General features: G+C 38.3%; 1 protein-coding gene and 1 non-coding gene across 6 annotated transcripts; both read left to right on the top strand.

The window, feature by feature from the left end:
• Window positions 1–106: 106 nt before the first annotated feature.
• Window positions 107–20,131, top strand: STRAP (serine/threonine kinase receptor associated protein). Of its 5 annotated transcripts, none has more exons than XM_003355564.5 (10): window positions 107–526; window positions 1,204–1,339; window positions 8,294–8,375; window positions 9,168–9,240; window positions 11,703–11,799; window positions 12,906–13,043; window positions 16,066–16,202; window positions 17,505–17,654; window positions 18,202–18,267; window positions 19,528–20,131. In XM_003355564.5, exons 1-10 carry the CDS (start codon window positions 415–417, stop codon window positions 19,587–19,589), a joined length of 1,053 nt encoding a protein of 350 aa, XP_003355612.1. In that variant the 5' UTR covers window positions 107–414; the 3' UTR covers window positions 19,590–20,131. The 5 variants fall into 5 exon arrangements, with proteins under 5 accessions (XP_003355612.1, XP_084812834.1, XP_084812831.1 ...); XM_084956708.1 differs by having other exon boundaries at window positions 9,168–9,764; window positions 11,158–11,799; XM_084956705.1 differs by having other exon boundaries at window positions 9,168–9,764; window positions 9,912–11,799.
• LOC146403396 (small nucleolar RNA SNORA23) lies at window positions 10,484–10,666 on the top strand. Its single transcript, XR_014804672.1, has one exon. It is a non-coding gene; the product is annotated as a small nucleolar RNA SNORA23 (small nucleolar RNA).
• Window positions 20,132–21,298: the final 1,167 nt, after the last annotated feature.

Raw genomic sequence — 21,298 nt, 5'->3', positions numbered from 1 at the left:
CTGAGCTGATCTCGCGCCTGCGCATTGCGGTCGCTCTCGCTCCAGTACGCCTCTTCTACCCAGCGAACCCGCCTTCCCTCCTGTTCGTCACTTCCGGCGGAGGGTTAGTGTCGTCACTTCCTGCGAGTACCGGTGTGGACGGTGGGGATCGTGGCTGCCGGTTTTCCTGTTCTCCCCCTCCCCTACTCTCCTCCCTCCCTCCCTTTCCCTCCCTCGGCGGCGGTCGACCGCCAGTCGCACACTCCCTGACCCACCCCTAACCCTTTCCTGGTTTCGGGGCCACCAGATTGGCCTTTTTCTGTTTCCCGGCCCAGCGTCAGGGCGTAGGCCTTGAGTGAGAGGCGCTGCCGCGGAGAAGAGAAAAGACGAGACGACCCTCAGCTCTCCTGCGGGATCGCTCGGCTCGCCGCCGCCATGGCAATGAGGCAAACGCCTCTCACTTGCTCCGGCCACACGCGGCCTGTGGTGGATTTGGCCTTCAGTGGCATCACGCCTTATGGCTATTTCTTAATCAGTGCTTGCAAAGGTGAGCAGGGCCGCTGGGCTCAGATGGTTGGGACTGGGCGGAAAGGGAGTGGGGCCGGCACTTCCCATTGCCGAATGGATTGCGGCTTTTGAGATTAGTGGGCTGGTAGGGCGAGTAGTGTTAAGGATTGCGCAGCTGATGCCAGGAGAAGCTTTGGTAAGTTATGCCCCCAACCAAGGCTTCTCATTTTACCTTTTTTGCTATTTCTGGATAAGCTTTACTGTGCACTTGCCCAGACGCCCCGGCCAACACCGTAAATATCTTTAAAGGATTTGGGGAATGCAGAAACTAGGCCAGGCTAAGTAACACTTTATTTTACAAAGACTTTCCACTTCTACTATTTCATTGGATATTCTTCTGTGGTATGGAATTTTTCATTTCCAATTTTCAAGTGGAAGCTGAGACTATTAAGTTTGTCCAAAATAAGGTTCACGTCTAGATTGTTTTGTTGCAGATGAATAGTCTTTCTGCCGCATTTCAAGTCCTTCCCAGAGAGAATGGCCCAGTTCTTCAGTTAATTTATTTCTGGATGTGCCTTAGTGACCCCAGTGAGTGAACAGTTAGACAACAAAAGCAGTTTTCAAGTTTGTTATTCATCACTGTTTGTTTTAAGTTCGGATCCTAGATTTTAAGTAATTTGAGCTTCTACATCACATGTTTTCTTACATATTTTTTAGATGGCAAACCTATGCTACGCCAGGGAGATACAGGAGACTGGATTGGAACGTTTTTGGGTCATAAGGGTGCTGTTTGGGGTGCAACATTGAATAAGGATGCCACCAAAGCAGCTACAGCAGCTGCAGATTTCACAGCGTAAGTGTAGCCAGAAATGGCCACCTTTACAGTTCTCTGTGAATTGTGTTCTGAAATGATCAATAATAAAAGTTCAGTAAAAGTTATTCATAAAGTTCTCATGCACTGCCTAACGTAGAGAACACATGTTGTTTTGATGTCACCAAAATTCCGCCCATATTTTATCTGCTGCTTTCTCAAAATGTTCAGAGACTTAAATGACTTAGTTCTGTATGTCTGGACTGGGACCCAGGAATCTGCATTATTAACAAGCACTTCAGATAATGAATGTTGATGGTCATGCTGGCAAATACTGCTCCACATGTTCTAGCTGAATAATACCTTATACTCCTTAACTTCTTAGTGCTTGATGCCCCACATTTTTAGCCCAGTTTCACTCTCATTTTTGTTAGACATATTTAAGATTCCCAAACTCAGTTATTTTTCATTTTCTAAGTTTCTAAATCATTCTTGATTTTTCTCTTCCATCTAGATTATCATATTTGTTGATTCTGCCAATAGAATGTTTCCTGACCACATTGTTTCTTGTACCTCTGCCACTACCTTAATGGTTTAGGTTCCTAAACTGGTCCTTTCCCATCTCTTCATCAGCCAGTTGTCTTCCTGGAGACAAATAACATAACACTTCTTTACCTAAAGATCTTTGCTTCTGCTTTGTCAGTGGCCCATGACCTTGGGTGTACATTACAGTAACCTGGGAAGCTTTTAAAGTACTCAGATGCATGTGTCTGAGAAGCTCTGGCTTAATTGGTCTGGAGTTGGAGTTCCCAACCTAGGTTTTTTTGTTTTTTAGTTTTTTTTCTTCCCTAAAGTTTTTCTGGATGATTCTGATGTACAACCTTAACCACTAGCCTAAAGGTTAAATTTCATTGTTAGCTCTTTAAAATTTGGCCTAATCCTAGTTCTTGGGCATCATCTGGCACTACACATCATATGCCCCATCATTTGGCTATACTAAATCTAACTGTTGCCAGAATATGCCTTACCTACTCTGATTTTTTTTGCTTTTGTATATGATATTAAAGTGACTTGCGATGACCCACTTTCCCTATCTGGGCATGGGTCACAGCTTATGTAATCTTGGTACCTCTAGTTCCTGATTGTGACTTAGTAAACAATAAAGTGTTTAAGGCAGGCAAGTCAAGGGCTGTTGTACGTGGAATACTCCTTATTAGATTTGAAAGTCTGGAGAGTAAAATTGTCTTGTTGATTTTTTTTTTAATAGAATTTCACATTAAGAAGCGATTCTAAATGTGTTTCTCCTTTGTTGTAAGCAAATTAAACATACCAAGTTTATTATAAAAAATGAAGGCAGATTGATTGAGATAGTGGATACCTGACTGTGCATTTGTTGAAACTCTAGACCTCTGTACCACAGAGTGAGTTTTACTATATGTAAGTTTTTAAAAAATAAATTTAAGTTTTAAGGAGTTCCTGCTGTGGCACAGTTGGGTTAAGAATCCAACTGCAGGGCTCAGGTTGCCGCAGAGGTAGGGTTTGGTCCCAGGTCCCTGACAGTGGGTTAAAGGATCTCACGTTACCGCTGCTGGCTCGGATTCAATTCCTGGTCCAGAGACTTCCATATGCTGCAGGTGCAGCCATTTAAAAAAAAAAAAAAAAAAAAGTTTTTTTGTTTTTGTTTTTTTAAGTAAGGAGAGGGAAATATAATCCCATGCTCATGTGAGATTACATTTGAGATGGTGAGAGATCTATAAGAAAAGTTATAAATGTCATCCTGAGCTTTTTTCTATGCCTTCGGTAAATAGATGTTACTCTGTCTTTAGGCATAACCATTGTAAGGCTTTGCACTTTGACCTGTTGTGATTGTATACAATTCTGATAAAATAAGGAGCTGTTTGGTTTTATGTCAATCTCTTAATGTCAACACCTTCAGGATGACATTGGTTGCTTCTAGGACTTTTGTGTCTGCTAGGAGTTCAGTTTTCTTTGTTTTTTTGTTTTGTTTTGTTTTTTTCCCAACTCCTCCAAAGTTTGTTTCTTGTTCAGTCCAGTGGGAACATTGTCATTGGGAATGAATGTCATTTATTTTATAGCAGACATAGAAAATTAGAGTTAACAACTCTAGATTTCAGATATTTGATAAATAGATTTTTTTAATGTCATTATTGAAACTAGGTCCCAGTTTGGTGGTGATAAATGAAGTATTTTAAATTAAATATAATTGAGTAATGAATGTAACAAGATCTTGAATGCTATAGACATAAGCATTAAAAGGAACAAGTTTTTGAATTGCAGTTTTGTTATCTGACCCTAACAATGTTAATTACATGAGCAAAATGTTTTATCATCTACTGCTTGAGGGTCTTGCTCTGACCTTTAAGAGACCTGTGCAAAAGCTTTTTAGGAAGGATGTCCATCTCTTTAAAATCCGTGAATACTCTTGGTTTGTACATTTGCCTAAATTGTTAAGCCAGTCCTCAGGAGAAGAAATAAAGCAAGTTAGATAGATAATTACTCTGAAGAGAGGAAAAAGGTATGAAAAATATGGCATACCTAGACCAAAATCATGTGTATTATTTTGGAAATTCTACGGCTGAAGCCATGAAACAATTTGGTTTCATGTAGGGAAGTTTAAGTAGGTTTAAATAGCAAGAAGGAATACTTTTGGGTTTTCCCCCCTCACTTAAGGCTTTTAGGTGCCATGATGTTGTGAGAAAGATGTAAGCATTTGCTTTAGGTAGGCCTGAGTTCATGTGGTAGCCATGTTGTGTATTTTCACTTTCATAAATGGGATGCTTTTTCATTTTTATGTCTAAAATGAAAAAGTTCAGCGTGCTTTTGGGCACATCAGAGAGATCTTTCTCCATTGACATGTTTAGAGTCCAGTCTAGTGTGTCACATAGCAGGTGCTGGGTAAGTGGGAGCTGAGACATTTGCTCTGTATCTGTCTGTAAGGTATGAGAGTGTGTGCATTTTTTGTTTCTGTTCTCCTCTATTAATGACTTGTATGGGGTCTGCTATTATGGAACTTGACCTGGCTAAAGAAGAGCATCCTAGCTTACCTGATTAATAATAGTTGGTATGAGTTACTGTTAGTTGATTATTTTTCTTCCCTCTTAATTTTCTGAATCTTTCTTAGAAAATTTTCATTGATGTCAGGTTTATCTAAAGGAGGATTTTGCTTCTATTTCTTGCGGAGAAAATATATTCAACAGAGCTGGTCTGTAGGTCATTTGGGAATGTTATCTTAAGGTAATCTAGGCAGTTGAGTCAGCTGATGCATATACCATCTTCTTTATGTCTTAATTCATTGAGCTAATGGTGGAACTGTGTTTCATGATATTCTTTTTTTTTTTTTTTTTTTTTTTTTTTTTTTTTTTTTTTTTTTGGTCTTTTCTAGGGCTGCGCCTGCAGCACACGGAGGTTCCCAGGCTAGGGGTCTAATCGGAGCCGTAGCCACTGGCCTACACCACAGCCACAGCAACATGGGATCCGAGCTGCATCTGTGACTTACACCACAGCTCATGGCAATGCAGGATCCTTAACCCACTGAGCGAGGCCAGGGATCGAACCCGCAACCTCATGGTTCCTAGTCGGATTTGTTAACCACTGAGCCACGACGGGAACTCCTGTTTCATGATATTCTTATCAGTCCCTCTGTCTTCCCATCTGAATCATCTGGAGTGCCAAGAGCAAGTACGGTTCCTATGCTCTCTCCACAGTGTGCTTAAGTCATCTGGGTTTGGGATCTATGGGTAACCAAAGTGTAGGATTGCCTTTTTTTCCCCCTTGTAAAATCCAGTAGAAGGAACTCATTTTTCTTTGAATAAGGTTCTCAATAAATCAGAAGTGGTACTGTCTCCTTTTTGATAACTTGGTCATCATGTTAAGACAAGCAGTTGTTTACCTGAAATAGCTTTGTTTTGTCAAGGCTTTAAAGAAGTAAGTTAATCAGCCCCTCTTTTGAGACTGGTAAGTCCATTCTCAGAATATAAAAAGTATTGAACAGAGAGCATTGATTATTATGTGCAAGAAACAATTAAGGGATATAGAGGTACTAGTAGTTTAGGGAGATGGCAGGTACTTCATGAGTTGTGCAGAAAATAAATGCTCCAGGATTAGCTGTTGAGAGGATATTGTTAATGATACTTTATTGCGTAATGAATGGGCTTGTATGGGCCCTTCTGCCATTTTTGCTTTGTCCAGGGGAGCTCCTGGGGGGACATCCCTTCCCCTGTTTTGTAGTGTTTTGTTTTTGCCTTTTTGTTTTTTTAGGGCTGCACTAAGGCATGTGGAGGTTCCCAGGCCAGGGGTCTAATCTGAGCTATAGCTGCCGGCCTGCACCACAGCCACAGCCACAGCAATACCAGATCCGAGCCATGTCTGCAGCCTACACCACAGCTCACAGCAACGCCAGATCTTTAACCCACTGAGTGAGGCCCGGGGATCAAACCCACCACCTCATGGTTCCTAGACGGATTTGTTTCCGCTGCGTCACAACGGGAACTCCCCTTTCCCATTTTTATATGATCCCTGAAGCCAGCTAATTAATACCAGTTTCTTGCCTGGAGATTGAAAAACACATTAGAAAACATTGTAAGTTATTCTAGATGCTTTTTAGGACTCTAAGCTGTTTTGGCTCTTGTGGATGATGGAAATGTGCCAGAGGTACTGCAAGTGATGAGAACATGCTGTATCAGAGAATGTCATCCTCAGTTTTCTATTAGTGTTTCTAAATAGGAGGAAAATGAGTACGGGTGCCTTGGCCCTCTGGTGACACTACTGCAGTCACTCCAGTTCTTTCCTCCTCACCAATGAAAGGATATGGTCTGAGCAGAATATTAAGATTTTAAGGAGTATTGGGAAGATGATTAAGTATACTTGAAATTAGTATTTCTAAGGATTTTGCCCAGAGGTCCTTTGAGACTCAGTGTCTGAATGAGATAGGAATTTCAGGTGTATTTGCTATTTTCTTCACTTTTGATGCCTTTCATTATTGCAGCAGTCTGATTTTTGTGAACTCTTACCACTGATTTTCCTGTGATTAAGAGTAAGGTTATGTATACAAAAGTATAAAAGCAAAGCAAAATTGAACACAATTATCAGTATAAGCGGAGTTCTTTTGAAGAACAGAAAGGAATGGTTTAATGGAGGTGAGATAAATAGAAGGTTTAATGAAAAGATAGCATTTGAAATGAACCCTAGGGATGAGTAGAATTTTGATAGCTAAGAATATAAAATACATATTTAATAAAACAATACAAGCAAAGAGAGAGGAGCCTGGAAGAAAATACATGGCATGTTTGAGGAATCATTTATAATCTGCTATGATTAGATTCAGAGAAATAATATAGAATGAAGTTAGGAAAGTAGGGTTGGACCAGAGAGTTGAATTGGAAATGGGAGAGATTGGATCAGGTTTCCTTTGCAAAGAGAAATTTATATTTGAGAGTTTAGTGGCAGTACCACTCATAGGTGACATTGTTTCTTTGAGAATATGTTTATTCAGCCATTCATATGACTCAAGTATATAATTTGCAAGGTTTATATTGTACCATCAACATTTATTCCTCTTAGAAGGTTCATGTTTCTTTACCGTTATTAATACTTGTCTACAGTAGTCTTTCCATTTTTTTCTCCCTGCTCTTTAAGACTCCTGGTTTGATGCTTAGATTTTCTAGACTTTCTGTCATAATTAGTGGTATGTTTTTTGCTTGTGTTTCTATAGCCATGTGTGCTTGTCTTTTAATTATATTTCTTAGATGTATTATTTATGGGGTTTTTTTGTTGTTGTTTTTTTTGTTTTTTTGGGTTTTTTTCTTCTCAGGTAACTTTTTTTCAGATAACTTCCTTTGGATCATTTTTTTTTTCTCCCTTTTGTGCCCCAGTGCTGGGTCTAGAATAACATACTTGATGTATTTATTGTGTTTATTGAGTAAATGAAGAAAAGATTACTCCTTCCTTTTTCTACACTGTTTCATTATGCACTTTAATCCTACAAATAAATGTCTGTTACATTAAAATAGCAATCTTTATGGAGCATAGCTTTTTCCTTATAATAGTTTTTTTTTCCCCTGTGTTGGAAGTTTTCTTATTTATTTTTCAATGAGCTCTTCTGATCTAAAATGAATTCTTTATTTTGTCTTCTTCTTTAAGCTTATTTATTTGGGGACTCCCTTGCAGTATTTTTGTTGAATATTATTTAACCATTCTCCCTGAACATATACACATGTGTGTATAGACACACAATCACACATATATTTTGAGTTGGGGTGGGTTAGGGAAGCAGAGAGTTGACAGATTTAAAATCCTCTCAACATTAACATTATGTAATCAAAGGCTGATACTTTGTGGGAAAGTCGAATGCCCAAGATTTGAGAATTAAGAGTCAACTTTTTTTTTTTTCTGTCTTTTTTTTCTTTTTTTTTTTTTTGCCTTTTCTAGGGCCGCTCCCACGGCATATGGAGGTTCCCAGGCTAGGGGTCGAATTGGAGCTGTAGCCGCTGGCCCACACCAGAGCCACAGCAACGCAGGATCTGAGCCGCATCTGCAACCTACACCACAGCTCACGGCAACGCCGGATCCTCAACCCACTGAGCAAGGGCAGGGATCGAACCCAAAACCTCATGGTTCCTAGTCAGATTTGTTAGCCACTGTGCCACAACGGGAACTCCAAGAGTAAACTTTTAAGGAAGAGATGGGAGAATGTTTTCTTCTCTACTGTCCTGATTTTAAATTTTATGTAACATGTATCAAGTCTTTTAATTATTCTTTAAAAATATATTTTAAAGATTTCTTGTTTTTCATTTTTCTCATATACATGAGAGTAGAGAATAAAGAAAAAAATTGGAAAGGTGAAGCTATGAATTGGTTAAAATGTTTGAAGATAAAAGGTTATGGATATATATAACATTTCAGATGTTTAACTTATTTGGTAATTAAACATCAAAATTATGATTATGTTTATCTTTTTATTTTATTTTTCACTTTTAGCAAAGTATGGGATGCTGTCTCAGGAGATGAATTGATGACCCTGGCTCATAAACACATTGTCAAGACTGTGGATTTTACACAGGTATCAGAAAATGGAATTTATTTTAGTGAATTAAATTGTTACTACAGGATATGGTAATAGTTTTATATTTGGTTTATGTTTGGTTTTCTGGGGGGATATTTAGTATATATGTTATATTTGATTTGACTATGGATTAAACTATGTACATTTACAGTTGACTCTTGAACCACACAGGTTTGAACTGTATACGTCCACTTAATGTGGATTCTTTTCAGTAGTAAATACTGTGGTATTACAGTCTCCAGCTGGTTGAATCTGTGGATATAGAGGAACTGTAAGGGAAAGAACCATATATAAGAGGGCCAGCTATAGTTTACATACGGATTTTCAACTGCTTGGAGGGTGGGTTTCTTAACCCCTGTGTTGTTGAAATCAACTGTATTTTTTCTTGGTTGATCTTGTGAGGCTTTTAAGAACCCTGGAACTCATATATCAATACTTTAACTGTTGCAACAAATATCCAGAAACCTCAAATAATGTGTTTCCCAGCTACTTTCACAAAGGAGAGGATAAATGTGCAGTCATCTCAGAAGTACTACTTAGTAGGGAGCAGGATCAGAGCTGACTCAGAGAAGCCATGTAATAGGTGGTGTGACGTTTGAACTGAGAATCTTACAGGGCTTTGGAAATTATCAGAAGGATAAGTGTTCTCCAGTATCTTCTCAGAAGTAATTGGTCTGTATGCATCTCTTTGTGATATCTGTGAGCTTTATTTGGTGTTGAAGAAGTTTCTAGGAGATGTATCTACTAAAATGGTTAATCTAGTAACATTTTACTTGTATGTGTTTTCAGGATAGTAATTACTTGTTAACTGGAGGACAGGATAAACTGTTACGCATATATGACTTGAACAAACCTGAAGCAGGTAAGTGTAATTTATACATATTTGTGGTTTTGTTTTCTTTTAATTTAAATAACTTCCTGATTAAAGGCTATTTATATATAATACTTAAGTGAAGAAAATAAAGATAATCATAAAAAGTTAAAATATAATTCATTAGCCAGTATTAATCACTGATGATGTCGATAGTTTTTGGTTCCTAGTTGGATTCATTTCCGCAGAGTCATGACGGGAACTCCTGTGATCTTCTTTTGTGAACTAAGCACCTGCTCATCCCTTTGCCTATTTATCTGTTGTGATGTTTATCTTTTTACTGGTTTTAAGGTTTCTTTATTGTATTCTAATTTGTCATTTGCTTTTTTAATTTTTTTTTTTTCTGGGTGATCCTGGCGCCACCTTTATTATTATTATTATTTTTTTAATTGTTACTTCCCCAATACAATTTTTTTTTCTATTACACAGCGTGGTGACCTAGTTACACATACATGTATACATTCTATTAGCTCACCTTGTCATGCTCCATCATAAGTGACTAGATATAGTTCCCAGTGCTACACAGCAGTATCTCATTGCTAATCCATTCCAAAGGCAATGGTTTGTATCCATTAACCCCAAGCTCCTTGTCATTTGCTTTTTTTTTTTTTTTTTTTTTTTTGCTCTTTAGGACCACACCCTCAGCATATGGAGGTTCCCAGGCTAGGGGTCAAATCAGAGCTACAGTTGCTGGTCTATACCACAGCCACAGGAATGTGAGATCTCAGCCACATCTGCGATCTACACTGCAGCTCACTACAATTTGGGATCCCTGACCCACTGATCAAGGCCGGGGATGGAACCTGCATCCTCATGGATACTAGTTGGATTCATTTCTGCTACGCCACAACAGGAACTCTGGGTTCTTAAATTTTGTATCATGGGCACTATTCGTAAGTCAACAAACTTTTAGAAGTTTGTAAGAAAGTCAAAGCTACATTGGAAATTAAAGGTGAGGAAACAAACTACATTTATGGATTGTTCTCCTTTGGCATGAGAGTTTCTCTCTTTATTCTATCTAATAAACATAGCAAACTACTCTGACCTCACTTAATCAGTGTACTGTCTGACTCAGCAGTATAGTTCGGCCCTAGGCCAACATTTTTCATCTTTTACCTTTCTCAAAGCTGCTTTTTGAAAATGGCTCTTACACTGTCTTGAATTAGAAAGATGAGCAATTAACTGAGTTTTTACTGTCTGTCAGATATCAGATTAGAAAATGTAGATGGGCTGCATGACCATGTGTGCACGGTTTTTATCTGTGAATGATAGCAGCATCTGTCTGTGTTCTGCATTCAGATCTTGCTGTCCACACAGACATCATGCAGCCAAAGAGTAAGTTGGTATCATAGTACTGGTCTAGTGTTGTCTCTTTGGACCTATTCCCACTGGCCAGCCTCCAAGTTCCCCCACACAGAACTTTGGGAAAAGAGATTTTGTCACTTGGGGAATTTAATGTGAGATAACTGTAGTAACTTACTGTACTTTTGAAGGGGAAAAGGCAAAAAAAAAAAAAAAGAAACTTTAAATGTATATTCTCATTTGATTCTTTAAATGCATATTCTCATTGAACTCTCAGGTATAGTAACCATTGTTAATCCGTTTATAGGTAAATAAATATAGTCTTCAAAAGGTTAAGTTGTGTTGAATGAACTTGCCTTTAACATTGTTTTTTGTCCAGAGGTAACAGGTGATTTTGTTGGGTTTTTTAATCTTTTGAAAGGAAAGACAGGTTCCCACTTTTTTGATGCTTTGCCCTGCTAACAGTGGTGTGGATGAGGGGCCTAGCATTACTGATAGCACTAGAATTAGCTCAACTGTCTTGTGCCTGGGTGCATGTTTTTTGTTTTTTTTTTTTGTCTTTTTGCTATTTCTTGGGCCGCTCCTGTGGCATATGGAGGTTCCCAGGCTAGGGGTCGAATCGGAGCTGTAGCCACCGGCCTACACCACAGCCACAGCAACGCAGGATCCGAGCCACGTCTGCGACCTACACCATAGCTCACGGCAACGCCGGATGTTAACCCACTGAGCAAGGGCAGGGACCGAACCCGAAACCTCATGGTTCCTAGTCGGATTCGTTAACCACTGTGCCATGACGGAACTCCCTGGGCGCGTGTTTTTATGAAGTTAGGCTATCTTAGTTCTTCTTTTACTTCATGTGGTACAATAATGCTTTTGAAAGCAGAAGGGTAGGTTGGAGGGAGTGCTGTATTCAATCCTAGATACATATAGCATCATAGTTTGTGGGTTCCTTGTCATGCAGAGAAATTTTTTAGTATGGGAAAACTAAATGTATTCTAGGTGAACATCAAGTTTAAATTGTGATGGAGTTTGAGAAGTCACTGTCCAATTTAAAAGATAGTTTTTCTTTTCTCTTTATTTAGTTGTTCAAATGCTGCTTTGTTTTAAAAATCACATATTAACAAATATGGTTTAAATTGTTTTACCTTAAGAACCTAAGGAAATCAGTGGTCACAGTTCTGGTATTAAAAAGGCTCTGTGGTGCAGTGAGGATAAACAGATTCTTTCAGCTGATGATAAAACTGTTCGGTAAGTAATTTTTCTTTTTCTTTTTCTTTCTTTCTTTTTTTTTTTTTTTTTGTCTTTTTGCTATTTCTTGGGCCGCCCCCGCGGCATATGGAGGTTCCCAGGCTAGGGGTCGAATCGGAGCTGCAGCCACCAGCCTACGCCAGAGCCACAGCAACGCAGGATCTGAGCCGCGTCTGCAACCTATACCACAGCTCACGGCAACGCCGGTCATTAACCCACTGAGCAAGGGCATGGTTCCTAGTCGGATTCATTAACCACTGTGCCACAATGGGAACTCCAGTAATTTTTCTTTAATAATTTAAAGTTCAAGAGTTTCCTTGTGGCAGGTTAAGGATCTGGCATTGTCACTGCAGTGGCTTAGGTCACTCCTGTGGCTCAGGTTTGACCCCTGGCCTGGGAACTTAGATGTGCTGAGGGCATGGCCAAAAAAAAAATTAAGTTTGAGAAATTATTTGACCTTAGAGCTTAAGTTTTTTTAAAAAAATTAACTATTATGTAGGAAGGATTGTGTCTGAACATTACAACTTTGGCTTTATATAGGTCACATTCTTCTGGAGCTATCCATCATTTACTGTTATAAACATAGAGCAGAATTCACAAGACAATTAAAACTGCTGACACCTTTATAAGCATGTCTTTTTAATCTGGGTCAGTGGACAGGTTGGCCTTAGAAAGTCCATTAAGCCCCTGAAATCCTATGCACAATTTTGTGAGCTGATACCTAATGTATTTTTCTATGTAAAGTTAAATAGGTTGTCATCAGACTCACAAAAATAGAATGTAATAATTATTATTTGGAGAAGTACTGAAATTGATTAGATTGAGAAATAAGTGTCTTCATAGCATAGCTTTGCTGAATCATTTGGGAAATATATTTAAAATATTAATATTAACTTTACCAACACGTGACCAAATAATTTGATGTTTTGTAGGAACCCAAAATTTCTCAGTATCGTCTGTGATTTATGAGTTGGAATGGAGGTTGTTTTACTAAGTGATTAGTCTTTCATTGGTTAATTTGCAGATGTAATTTAAGCTATAAGCTTTTTTATTCAATGAGTAAACACTAGCTTATTTTTCTCTTCTTTTTTTCCCTCCCCCCCCAGCCTTTGGGACCATGCTACTATGACAGAAGTGAAATCTCTAAATTTTAATATGTCTGTTAGCAGTATGGAATATATTCCTGAGGGAGAGATCTTGGTAATAACTTATGGACGATCTATTGCTTTTCATAGTGCAATAAGGTATGTCTTAAAAAATACCTTTACTTTCTTTTCTGGTAACAAAAGGGCAATTTAAGGTACTCAAGAATTGGAAGGTAGCAGTTCCTTAGTGGCCTAGTGATTAAGGACTCAGCATTGTCACTGCTGTGGCTCAGGTTTGATCCTTCACCCAGGAACTTCTGCATGCTGAGGGCATGGCCAAAAAATAAAATAATAATAAAAAAATTGAAAGTCATATGCTAAGTATTTAACTCTTTTAAAGACAAGTCTTGGCCTATTACTGTAATATGGAGGGAAATGTTTCCATACCCAATAATAATGTGTTCCTTAAGAATTTAGAAGTTCTCTTGTGGTGCAGCAAGGATCCAGGATTGTCACTGCAGTGGCTTGGATCACTGCTATGGCATGGGCTCAATCCCTGCCCCAGGAACTTTCTCATGCCATGAGTGCAGCCCCCCAAAAAAGTTATAGAAAAAAAAAATATAGAGACATTTGTTTAAAAAAGAGAGAGAATGTGGTATACTTTAAGCAGAGGAGTTAAATTCATTTCCAGATACTTAGGACATTTATTGGTAAAATTTAACAACTTTCAATTTATAATTTTCTTGAAAGGATCACTGGACTGGTGCTATAATTAATGTTGTTCATTACTGTGTAAAACCGCTATGATCTTGATTCTGCTATTTCACTTTAAAATTTCAGAGAAATTGTGATTTTTTCCCCCCCCGTTCCAAGTATAGTATAGACCTAATGGTCTTTTTATTTCAATTCTTATTTTATTTTATTTTATTTCATTTCATTGTTTGTCTTTTTTAGTGCTGCACCTGTAACACTTGGAAGTTCCCAGGCTAGAGGTCGAATTGGAGCTGCAGCTGCCAGCCTACATCACAGCCACAGCAACATGGAATCCAAGCTGCTTCTGTGACCTACACCACAGCTCACGGCAATGCCAGATCCTTAACCCACTGAGCAAGGCCAAGGCTCAAACCTGAATCCTCATGGATCCTAGTCAGGTTCATTACTGCTGATCCTCGATGTGAACTCCCTAATGGTCTTTTTAAAAAGACTTAATTTTTGTGATTATAAATGTATTCAATGTTTTTGCTGAAAATTAGAAAAAATATAATTTTGAAAATTTTACCCACAGTACTATAGTCATAGATAGCAGAAAGTTAGTGGTAGCTATATATTTGCTGGTCTTTTTGCCTTTTTGTATGTGCATATACATTTGTGTGGGTTTTTTGCTCTAGTTGTAGGGCTCTAATAAGTATAATTTTCATTTTTTTATTCTAAAATATTCTTAGCCATTGAAGTTCTTTGAAAACCTTACGAGGTGTATTGCTTCGCAGGTCATACCAAATCATGTATCAGTTTCCCCATTTTAACACTGCAGTGAGATTTAGGGGTACATCTGAGTATTTCCAAGAGAATCCTGTAAGTCAAATTACCAGTTCAGAGGTTAGGACCGTCATGGATGGAGTAGTCTGCAGCCTGCATGCTGCTTTGTCACCTGCCCAGCCCTACCCATCATGACCCTGGGTGGGCGCCTGCCACGCGCTTTGCACTCTGCTCTCCAGTGGGTAAATTCACAGGCATACACAGATAGACAATAATAGAAAAAGGTGTTGGAACAGTGAGAATCAGCAATTTTGCACAGGAAGCTTTGGGAGATGTTGTTTACTGTATTCTGCCTGAAGTTGGAACAAAATTGAACAAACAAGATGAGTTTGGTGCTTTGGAAAGTGTGAAAGCTGCTGGTGAACTCTGTTCTCTATCAGAAATTACTGAAATTAATGAGGCTCTTGCAGGAAAGCCAGGACTTGTAAACAAATCCTGTTATGAAGGTGGTTGATCAAGATGACACTTGATTGAGAACTATGTCTAGATACTCATGTCGCAACAGAAGAAAGGGTGGGGGAAAAAACTGTAACTGCAATGTATACATCTAAGGATAACCTGACCCCCTTGCTGTACAGTGGGAAAAAAAAAAAAAAAAAAAAAAAAAAAAGATGACACTTGAGTAAACCTTGAGACTTAGATGTACTGATGAGTGAGGAAGGGTATGAGAAATATATAAAATCTATTGAGTGAAAGTGGAATCCCTAAATAAACTAGTTTGAAACAAAGGGTAGGAATGTGTTTAAAGTTCTTAGTACACATGCCACTTATTTTCCATAAAGAATATACTACATTATACTCTGACCAGCATCCCAACTTTTTCTCTAAAGGGTCACTTGCAGAGCTAAGCTTCCCTGAATGGTGGAAGGAAAGAGAAGGCAATCAAAAGGGAGAAGAGCAATTAAGAATGTAAAGAGGTTCATACACATACAATGATAATAATGGAATGTTATTGTCCAGAACCATTTGGTTATAACAGCTGTGTTCATTGCTTCTGGATTTGGGCCCTATGCAGCCCTCCTATAGAACAATGCCTCAAATCTCATTTTGGTGGCAGAGATTTGCTCGCCTATTAAATATTTGACCCAGAAAGTTGCTTTTTAGTGATCCTTCATAAGTTATATCTAACTTTAATTTTCAAGCTTTGTAGTGTGTGTTGATGGGAATAGGATGGCAGCATATAGGAACTGGAATGCTCTCGCGTTTTGTGTTAGAGACCTTTCAGGTTTGTTTTTTTTTTTTTTTTTTTTGGGGGGCCATACCTGTGGCATATGGAGATCAGCAGGCTAGGGGACAAATTGGAGCTATACCTGCCAGCCTACACCACAGCCACAGGGACACCAGATCGGAGCCGCATCTGCAACCTACACCACAGCTCACGGCAACACCGGATCCTTAATCCACTGAGCAAGGCCAGGGATCAAATCTACAACCTCACAGTTCCTAGTCAGATTCATTTCTGCTGCACCACAACGGAAACTCCACCTTTCAGGATTTTTAGGGTTGGATTGGAATAGACCCAGTGTCCCAACTCGTTGTTACTCAAGTGGAGCTATTGTTATGCATTGATTTTTAGTATGTAGCTATAGTTCCAGTTTTAGTTATTGTTTTATAGCCTGATAGAAATATTTAAATTTTTTTCTAGTTTGGACCCAATTAAATCCTTTGAAGCTCCTGCAACCATCAATTCTGCATCTCTTCATCCTGAGAAAGAATTTCTTGTTGCAGGTGGTGAAGATTTTAAACTTTATAAGTATGATTATAATAGTGGAGAAGAATTAGGTGAGTTGTCCTCTTTTACTCCCTTAAAGTGATGATCTTTTTACATTTTGGTTTTTTTTGGGGGGAAAACTGATGGCTTTGGGTTGGGTAAGTGCAATATTATAGACCAAATAGAATCTGTTTAATTGTTTATGGTTCACCATTTATCGCTTGAATTAAGTGACTTTTAAATAAGAGATTCTTTCTGATTATTTAATGTCACTTTTCAGAGTTTTAGAATGTTTTGGCCGCATGTTAAAGAAGAGAAGTAAATTATTTGCCTGATATTTGTGGTCACAATTAGTGAAACTGAACTTGGACCCAGCCAGCCATTCTTATTTCAAAACCTAATATTCTTTCTACACATAATTTTTTACACTCATGATAACACGCTCATGATATTGTCTAGGAGGAGAGAGTGCATGAGTGTCCTTAAGTTGAATAGACATGGAGACTGAGCAGGGAACATTGCTGTAGTAAAGAGCTTTGGAAATTGATAAGGTGATGAGGTATTAGAAAGTAAAAGAAAAAAGGTTTATAAATAAGGATATGCCTTAAGCAGAACCACACCACTGCTGAACTGTACATTTTCTCATTAAACTCCATATGAGCATCAGCATTGATCCTGGATCTCAATGTTCTCTGTGGGATGGAATGACTAGTAGACCCTAGATAGTCTGATAGGAAATTAAGATGCAGAGTGTGTCAGATAGCTCCATCTGGTGGCTGTCTGTAGTCATAATAAGAATTGGTTCCCTGGTAAATAGTTGAGGATTTGGAAATGGGCAATCGATAGACTTTAGATTCTATAGATTTTAGAGGGTATTTTCCTTTCCTGGACCGCCCCACAGCACACGGACTTTCCCAGGCTGGGGATCAGATCAAGGCACAGTCACGACCCAAGCTGCAGCTGCAGCAATGCTGGATCCTTAATCCCAACCCACTCTGCCAGGCCAGGGATCAGACCCGCACCCCAGCGCTCCCAAGATGCCGCTGATCCCATTGTGCCACAGTGGGAACTCGGGGGGGTGGGGCGCATTTTCATTTACTCCCTTTCTTTATATTTATTGAGACATTGAAGCCTTTTTTTTTTAATTTTTCTAGAGAGGCAATCTGAAACCATAGAGTGTGCTAGGATTGGAAAGGGGTAGTCTTATGGAGAATGGAGAAATGTAGACAATGGTGGATCCTTTGTGATGATAATCACTTTATTTTTATTTTTAATTAGGTATAGTTATTTGAATTTGCCCTCAAAGGGTATAAATACTTAATGTATAATGTTTTAGTATGAAATTGTCTAATAGCCCTTTTCCTCTTTTTCAGAATCCTACAAAGGACACTTTGGTCCTATTCACTGTGTGAGGTTTAGTCCTGATGGAGAACTCTACGCTAGTGGTTCTGAAGATGGAACATTGAGACTGTGGCAAACTGTGGTTGGAAAAACATATGGCCTTTGGAAATGTGTGCTTCCTGGTAAGAATTTTATTCATGATTTTGTATTATTTTTTATTATTAATTCTGCTTCACAGTGTTTCTGTCTTCTATAGATTTTAAATTATGGTTTAAGCAAAGAGATGTCCATGATTATAATTTGGCCACTGTTCTTTTGTTTAAATTTTTTGTTGTACACTCTGGTTGCCTCCTAAATTTTTACATTAGATCATTGAATGGAATGGACCTAATTCAAATTTTTTATTGTTAGAGGACAATATATAATTTATAAATAAAGGTGTTTAATCTCTGAATAGTATTACTTACTGATCCTTACTAATAAAGTAGTCATATTTTTAATAAAAATACTTAGTTATTTGTCCCTATGTTATTATAGTATGAATCTAAAAGTAATACTTGAGGAAAGACATTATTTTAGAATCACAGTTAGTGAAAAAAGAGTTGTTGCTGTTGTGTTTTGTAGCTCATTGCTTGGTGTAATCATGCCATACTCTTGTTGTTTGTTCATTACTGAAAACTGCTAGTGATGATGTAATTCACATAATCTTCATTGCTTTTCTTTTCATAGAAGAAGATAGTGGTGAGCTGGCAAAGCCAAAGATCAGTTTTCCAGAGACAGCAGAAGAGGAGCTAGGTAAATACCACCAATTTACTTTCGTAGAGTCCTGGTGTATTGAAAATTGAATTGTTATGTTAGTTTACTCATTGACAAAGGAAAATTTATTCAGTATGAACATAGACTTAAGTAATAGAAAGTTTAAATATGTATGTATTTATATATGCATGTTTATAAAACAAATACTTAGCTACCTATTGCATGGTAGTCACAGAGATGCAGTATGTGCAGGACTGATAGAAGACTTAGAGCCTGACTTAGGAGACAGATGCCAAAATAAATAAACAAATTGTTACAATTATAATTGTAACTTAATGCTCATTGAACCCTTACTACATGCCTAAGTGCTCTTTCCCAAATCTAGAATTACAGATTGTAATGTGCCCTGATCATATAATATTGTTTGAAATTCTTTTTTTTTTTTTTTTTTTTTTGTCTTTTTGCTATTTCTTGGGCCGCTCCCGAGGCATATGGAGGTTCCCAGGCTAGGGGTCCAATCGGAGCTGTAGCCACCGGCCTACGCCAGAGCCACAGCAACGCGGGATCCGAGCCGCGTCTGCAACCTACACCATAGCTCAAGGCAACGCCGGATCGTTAACCCACTGAGCAAGGGCAGGGACGGAACCCGCAACCTCATGGTTCCTAGTCGGATTTGTTAACCACTGCGCCAAGACGGGAACTCCTGAAATTCAAATAAATAAAGGAGGGGGGGAGTTCCCGTCGTGGCGCAGTGGTTAACGAATCCGACTAGGAACCATGAGGTTGCGGGTTCGGTCCCTGCCCTTGCTCAGTGGGTTAACGATCCGGCGTTGCCGTGAGCTGTGGTGTAGGTTGCAGACGCGGCTCGGATCCCGCGTTGCTGTGGCTCTGGCGTAGGCCGGTGGCTACAGCTCCGATTGGACCCCTAGCCTGGGAACCTCCATATGCCGCGGGAGCGGCTCAAGAAATAGCAACAACAATAACAAGACAAAAGACCAAAAAAAAAAAAAAAAAAAAAAAAAAAAAAAAAAAAAAAAAAAAAAAAAAAATAAAGGAGGGGGATCCAGATCTTTCAAAGATCTGATTGTAATTCACTATTTATTAGATAGTTGAAGTCATTGAAAATTTAGCCTGCAGGAGGGGCCCCTTGGAGGTTAAGTTATGTATGGTATGAAAGAGTTTAATGGGAAATGTATGGACTCTTTGTTCATTGCTTTTTCAGTGGCCTGAACCTTGTTGTTAGTGGCATCTGATGTACTTCTTTAAGTTGACTAATATGACTTTGTCTTTGAATTGTAGAAGAAATTACTTCAGAGAATTCAGATTCCATCTATAGTTCAACTCCTGAAGTGAAGGCCTGAGCATCAGGCAGGTGCCACAGGTAGTACAAAACTTACGGACTAAAACAAGCAGTGGAGAAAAGCATCAGCCTCCAGAGTTACTTTCTGCTTAAGGCCAAACATGAGCAGTAAATAATGAGGAATATGAATTAGCTCCAGTGCTGGAACTAACCAACTTGGTGTTAACTGTAAGTGAAAACGCAAGAGTATCAGCTGAAGGCAAGTGGAGTTATGCTCTTGTAGAACGGTGGCCTGTTGTCTTTTTAATGAATATGTGCAAGCCAACATCCAGTTTCTCTTATTACAATTAGATTTCTTGTAGTTTTTTATGTTATGATGAAGAAGGAAAATATATTGGCTTATTTTTCTGACTTTGCCCTTAAAGCAGAAAGCCGGTTTTTTTTGTTTTTTGTTTTTTGTGTTTTTTTTTTTTTGGCTCTAGTTATAAAGAAGAGGGAATAAATACATGATAAAATGACTTGTTGGATTTCTCTTTCATTGTACACTGCTTCCAAACATCTAATTGTTTTCAGTTATCTAAATAAAATGTCTCTAAAACAAAATTGTGTTTGTTTCTTGGGGAAAATTGATAGATTTGTTTTATAAATGGAAATTGCCAGAAAGTTTTTCTACATTATAACTATATCAAAAGACAACCCAGTTAAAGAATCTGTAGTGAACATATTGTTTCCTGATTCTAAAATTCAATCACTTGTACTGGATTTTTGAAAATTTCATGTGCCTTGCTAGGGTTGCATTTACCTTTTTCCTAGATTGGATAGGAATGCTTGACCTGCCTTTTTAAAAACCCTCAGAATAATGACTTATTTAGATGACACATGTTAGTTATAAGGGGGGAAGAAACAATTCACAATTAGCAGAAAGATAGAAAAATCACTCAAAATCCGTCCACCGCCCCGAAATCTATTAAGATTGAGTGAATATTAATGCACATTAGGGCACCTCTGCGTGTGCATATACAGATAGGTAGAAAAGATCTTATAAAAAATGTAATTGTAGACCTGCAATGTTTATTTTACTTTATCCATTTAAGTTCAGGTATCAAAGCTTTTGTAATCAACATTCTAATAAAATCAACTGTATAGACTTGGGTTACATTTATTTTTTAATAATATAGAGGGAATATTGAACTAGTAATTTGAAAATAACTATAGACAAATGAATAACATCTGCCAAATTGCTTTTTCTCTATCTTGTGAGTGACCATTGATCACATTCCTTAAAAGAACTAATAACCATTAAATAAGTTTTTGAAGATTTCTGGTAACTGGAAGAAAGCACAGTAGGCTGTGACCACTTTGGAGGGCCAAAAGGTATGTTTTGGGGAGAGCCAACTAATGATCCACGTGGAATCTCATAGGCTGGTGGTATTTTTTTGTCAACTTCTAATGCATGGTCCTCTGCTTTGCAGCAGCAGTGTTGCCAGTGGACCACAGGATCTAATCACAGCCTTACTCCACAATAACCTGGAGATTTATATACACCAAATTGGAACTTTGGAATTGCTTTGTATTTTTGAAGTTCATGAGCAAAGAGAATTTCTTCTGCTTAGGTTTCATAAAGGTCTAAAGACCTGTTACAGATACATGCTTCCACCATCACTGGCTGGCTTATAGCTTAGAATCTGTAAAATTTTGTAAGTTAAAGAATTTCAGGCCATGGAGCTCTGCATACCATAACCTATATCTGTGTGATTAGAATGTTGATGT

The sequence above is a fragment of the Sus scrofa genome, chromosome 5 (genome assembly GCF_054392235.1).
Source record: "Sus scrofa isolate SSC_HxYL_T2T_F1_AM1 chromosome 5, Sscrofa_HxYL_maternal_Yorkshire_Landrace_v2.0, whole genome shotgun sequence".
NCBI classification, from domain to species: Eukaryota; Metazoa; Chordata; class Mammalia; order Artiodactyla; family Suidae; genus Sus; species Sus scrofa.
The sequence above is the reverse complement of the archived record's forward strand: the minus strand, read 5'-3'. Positions and strand labels throughout refer to the sequence as shown.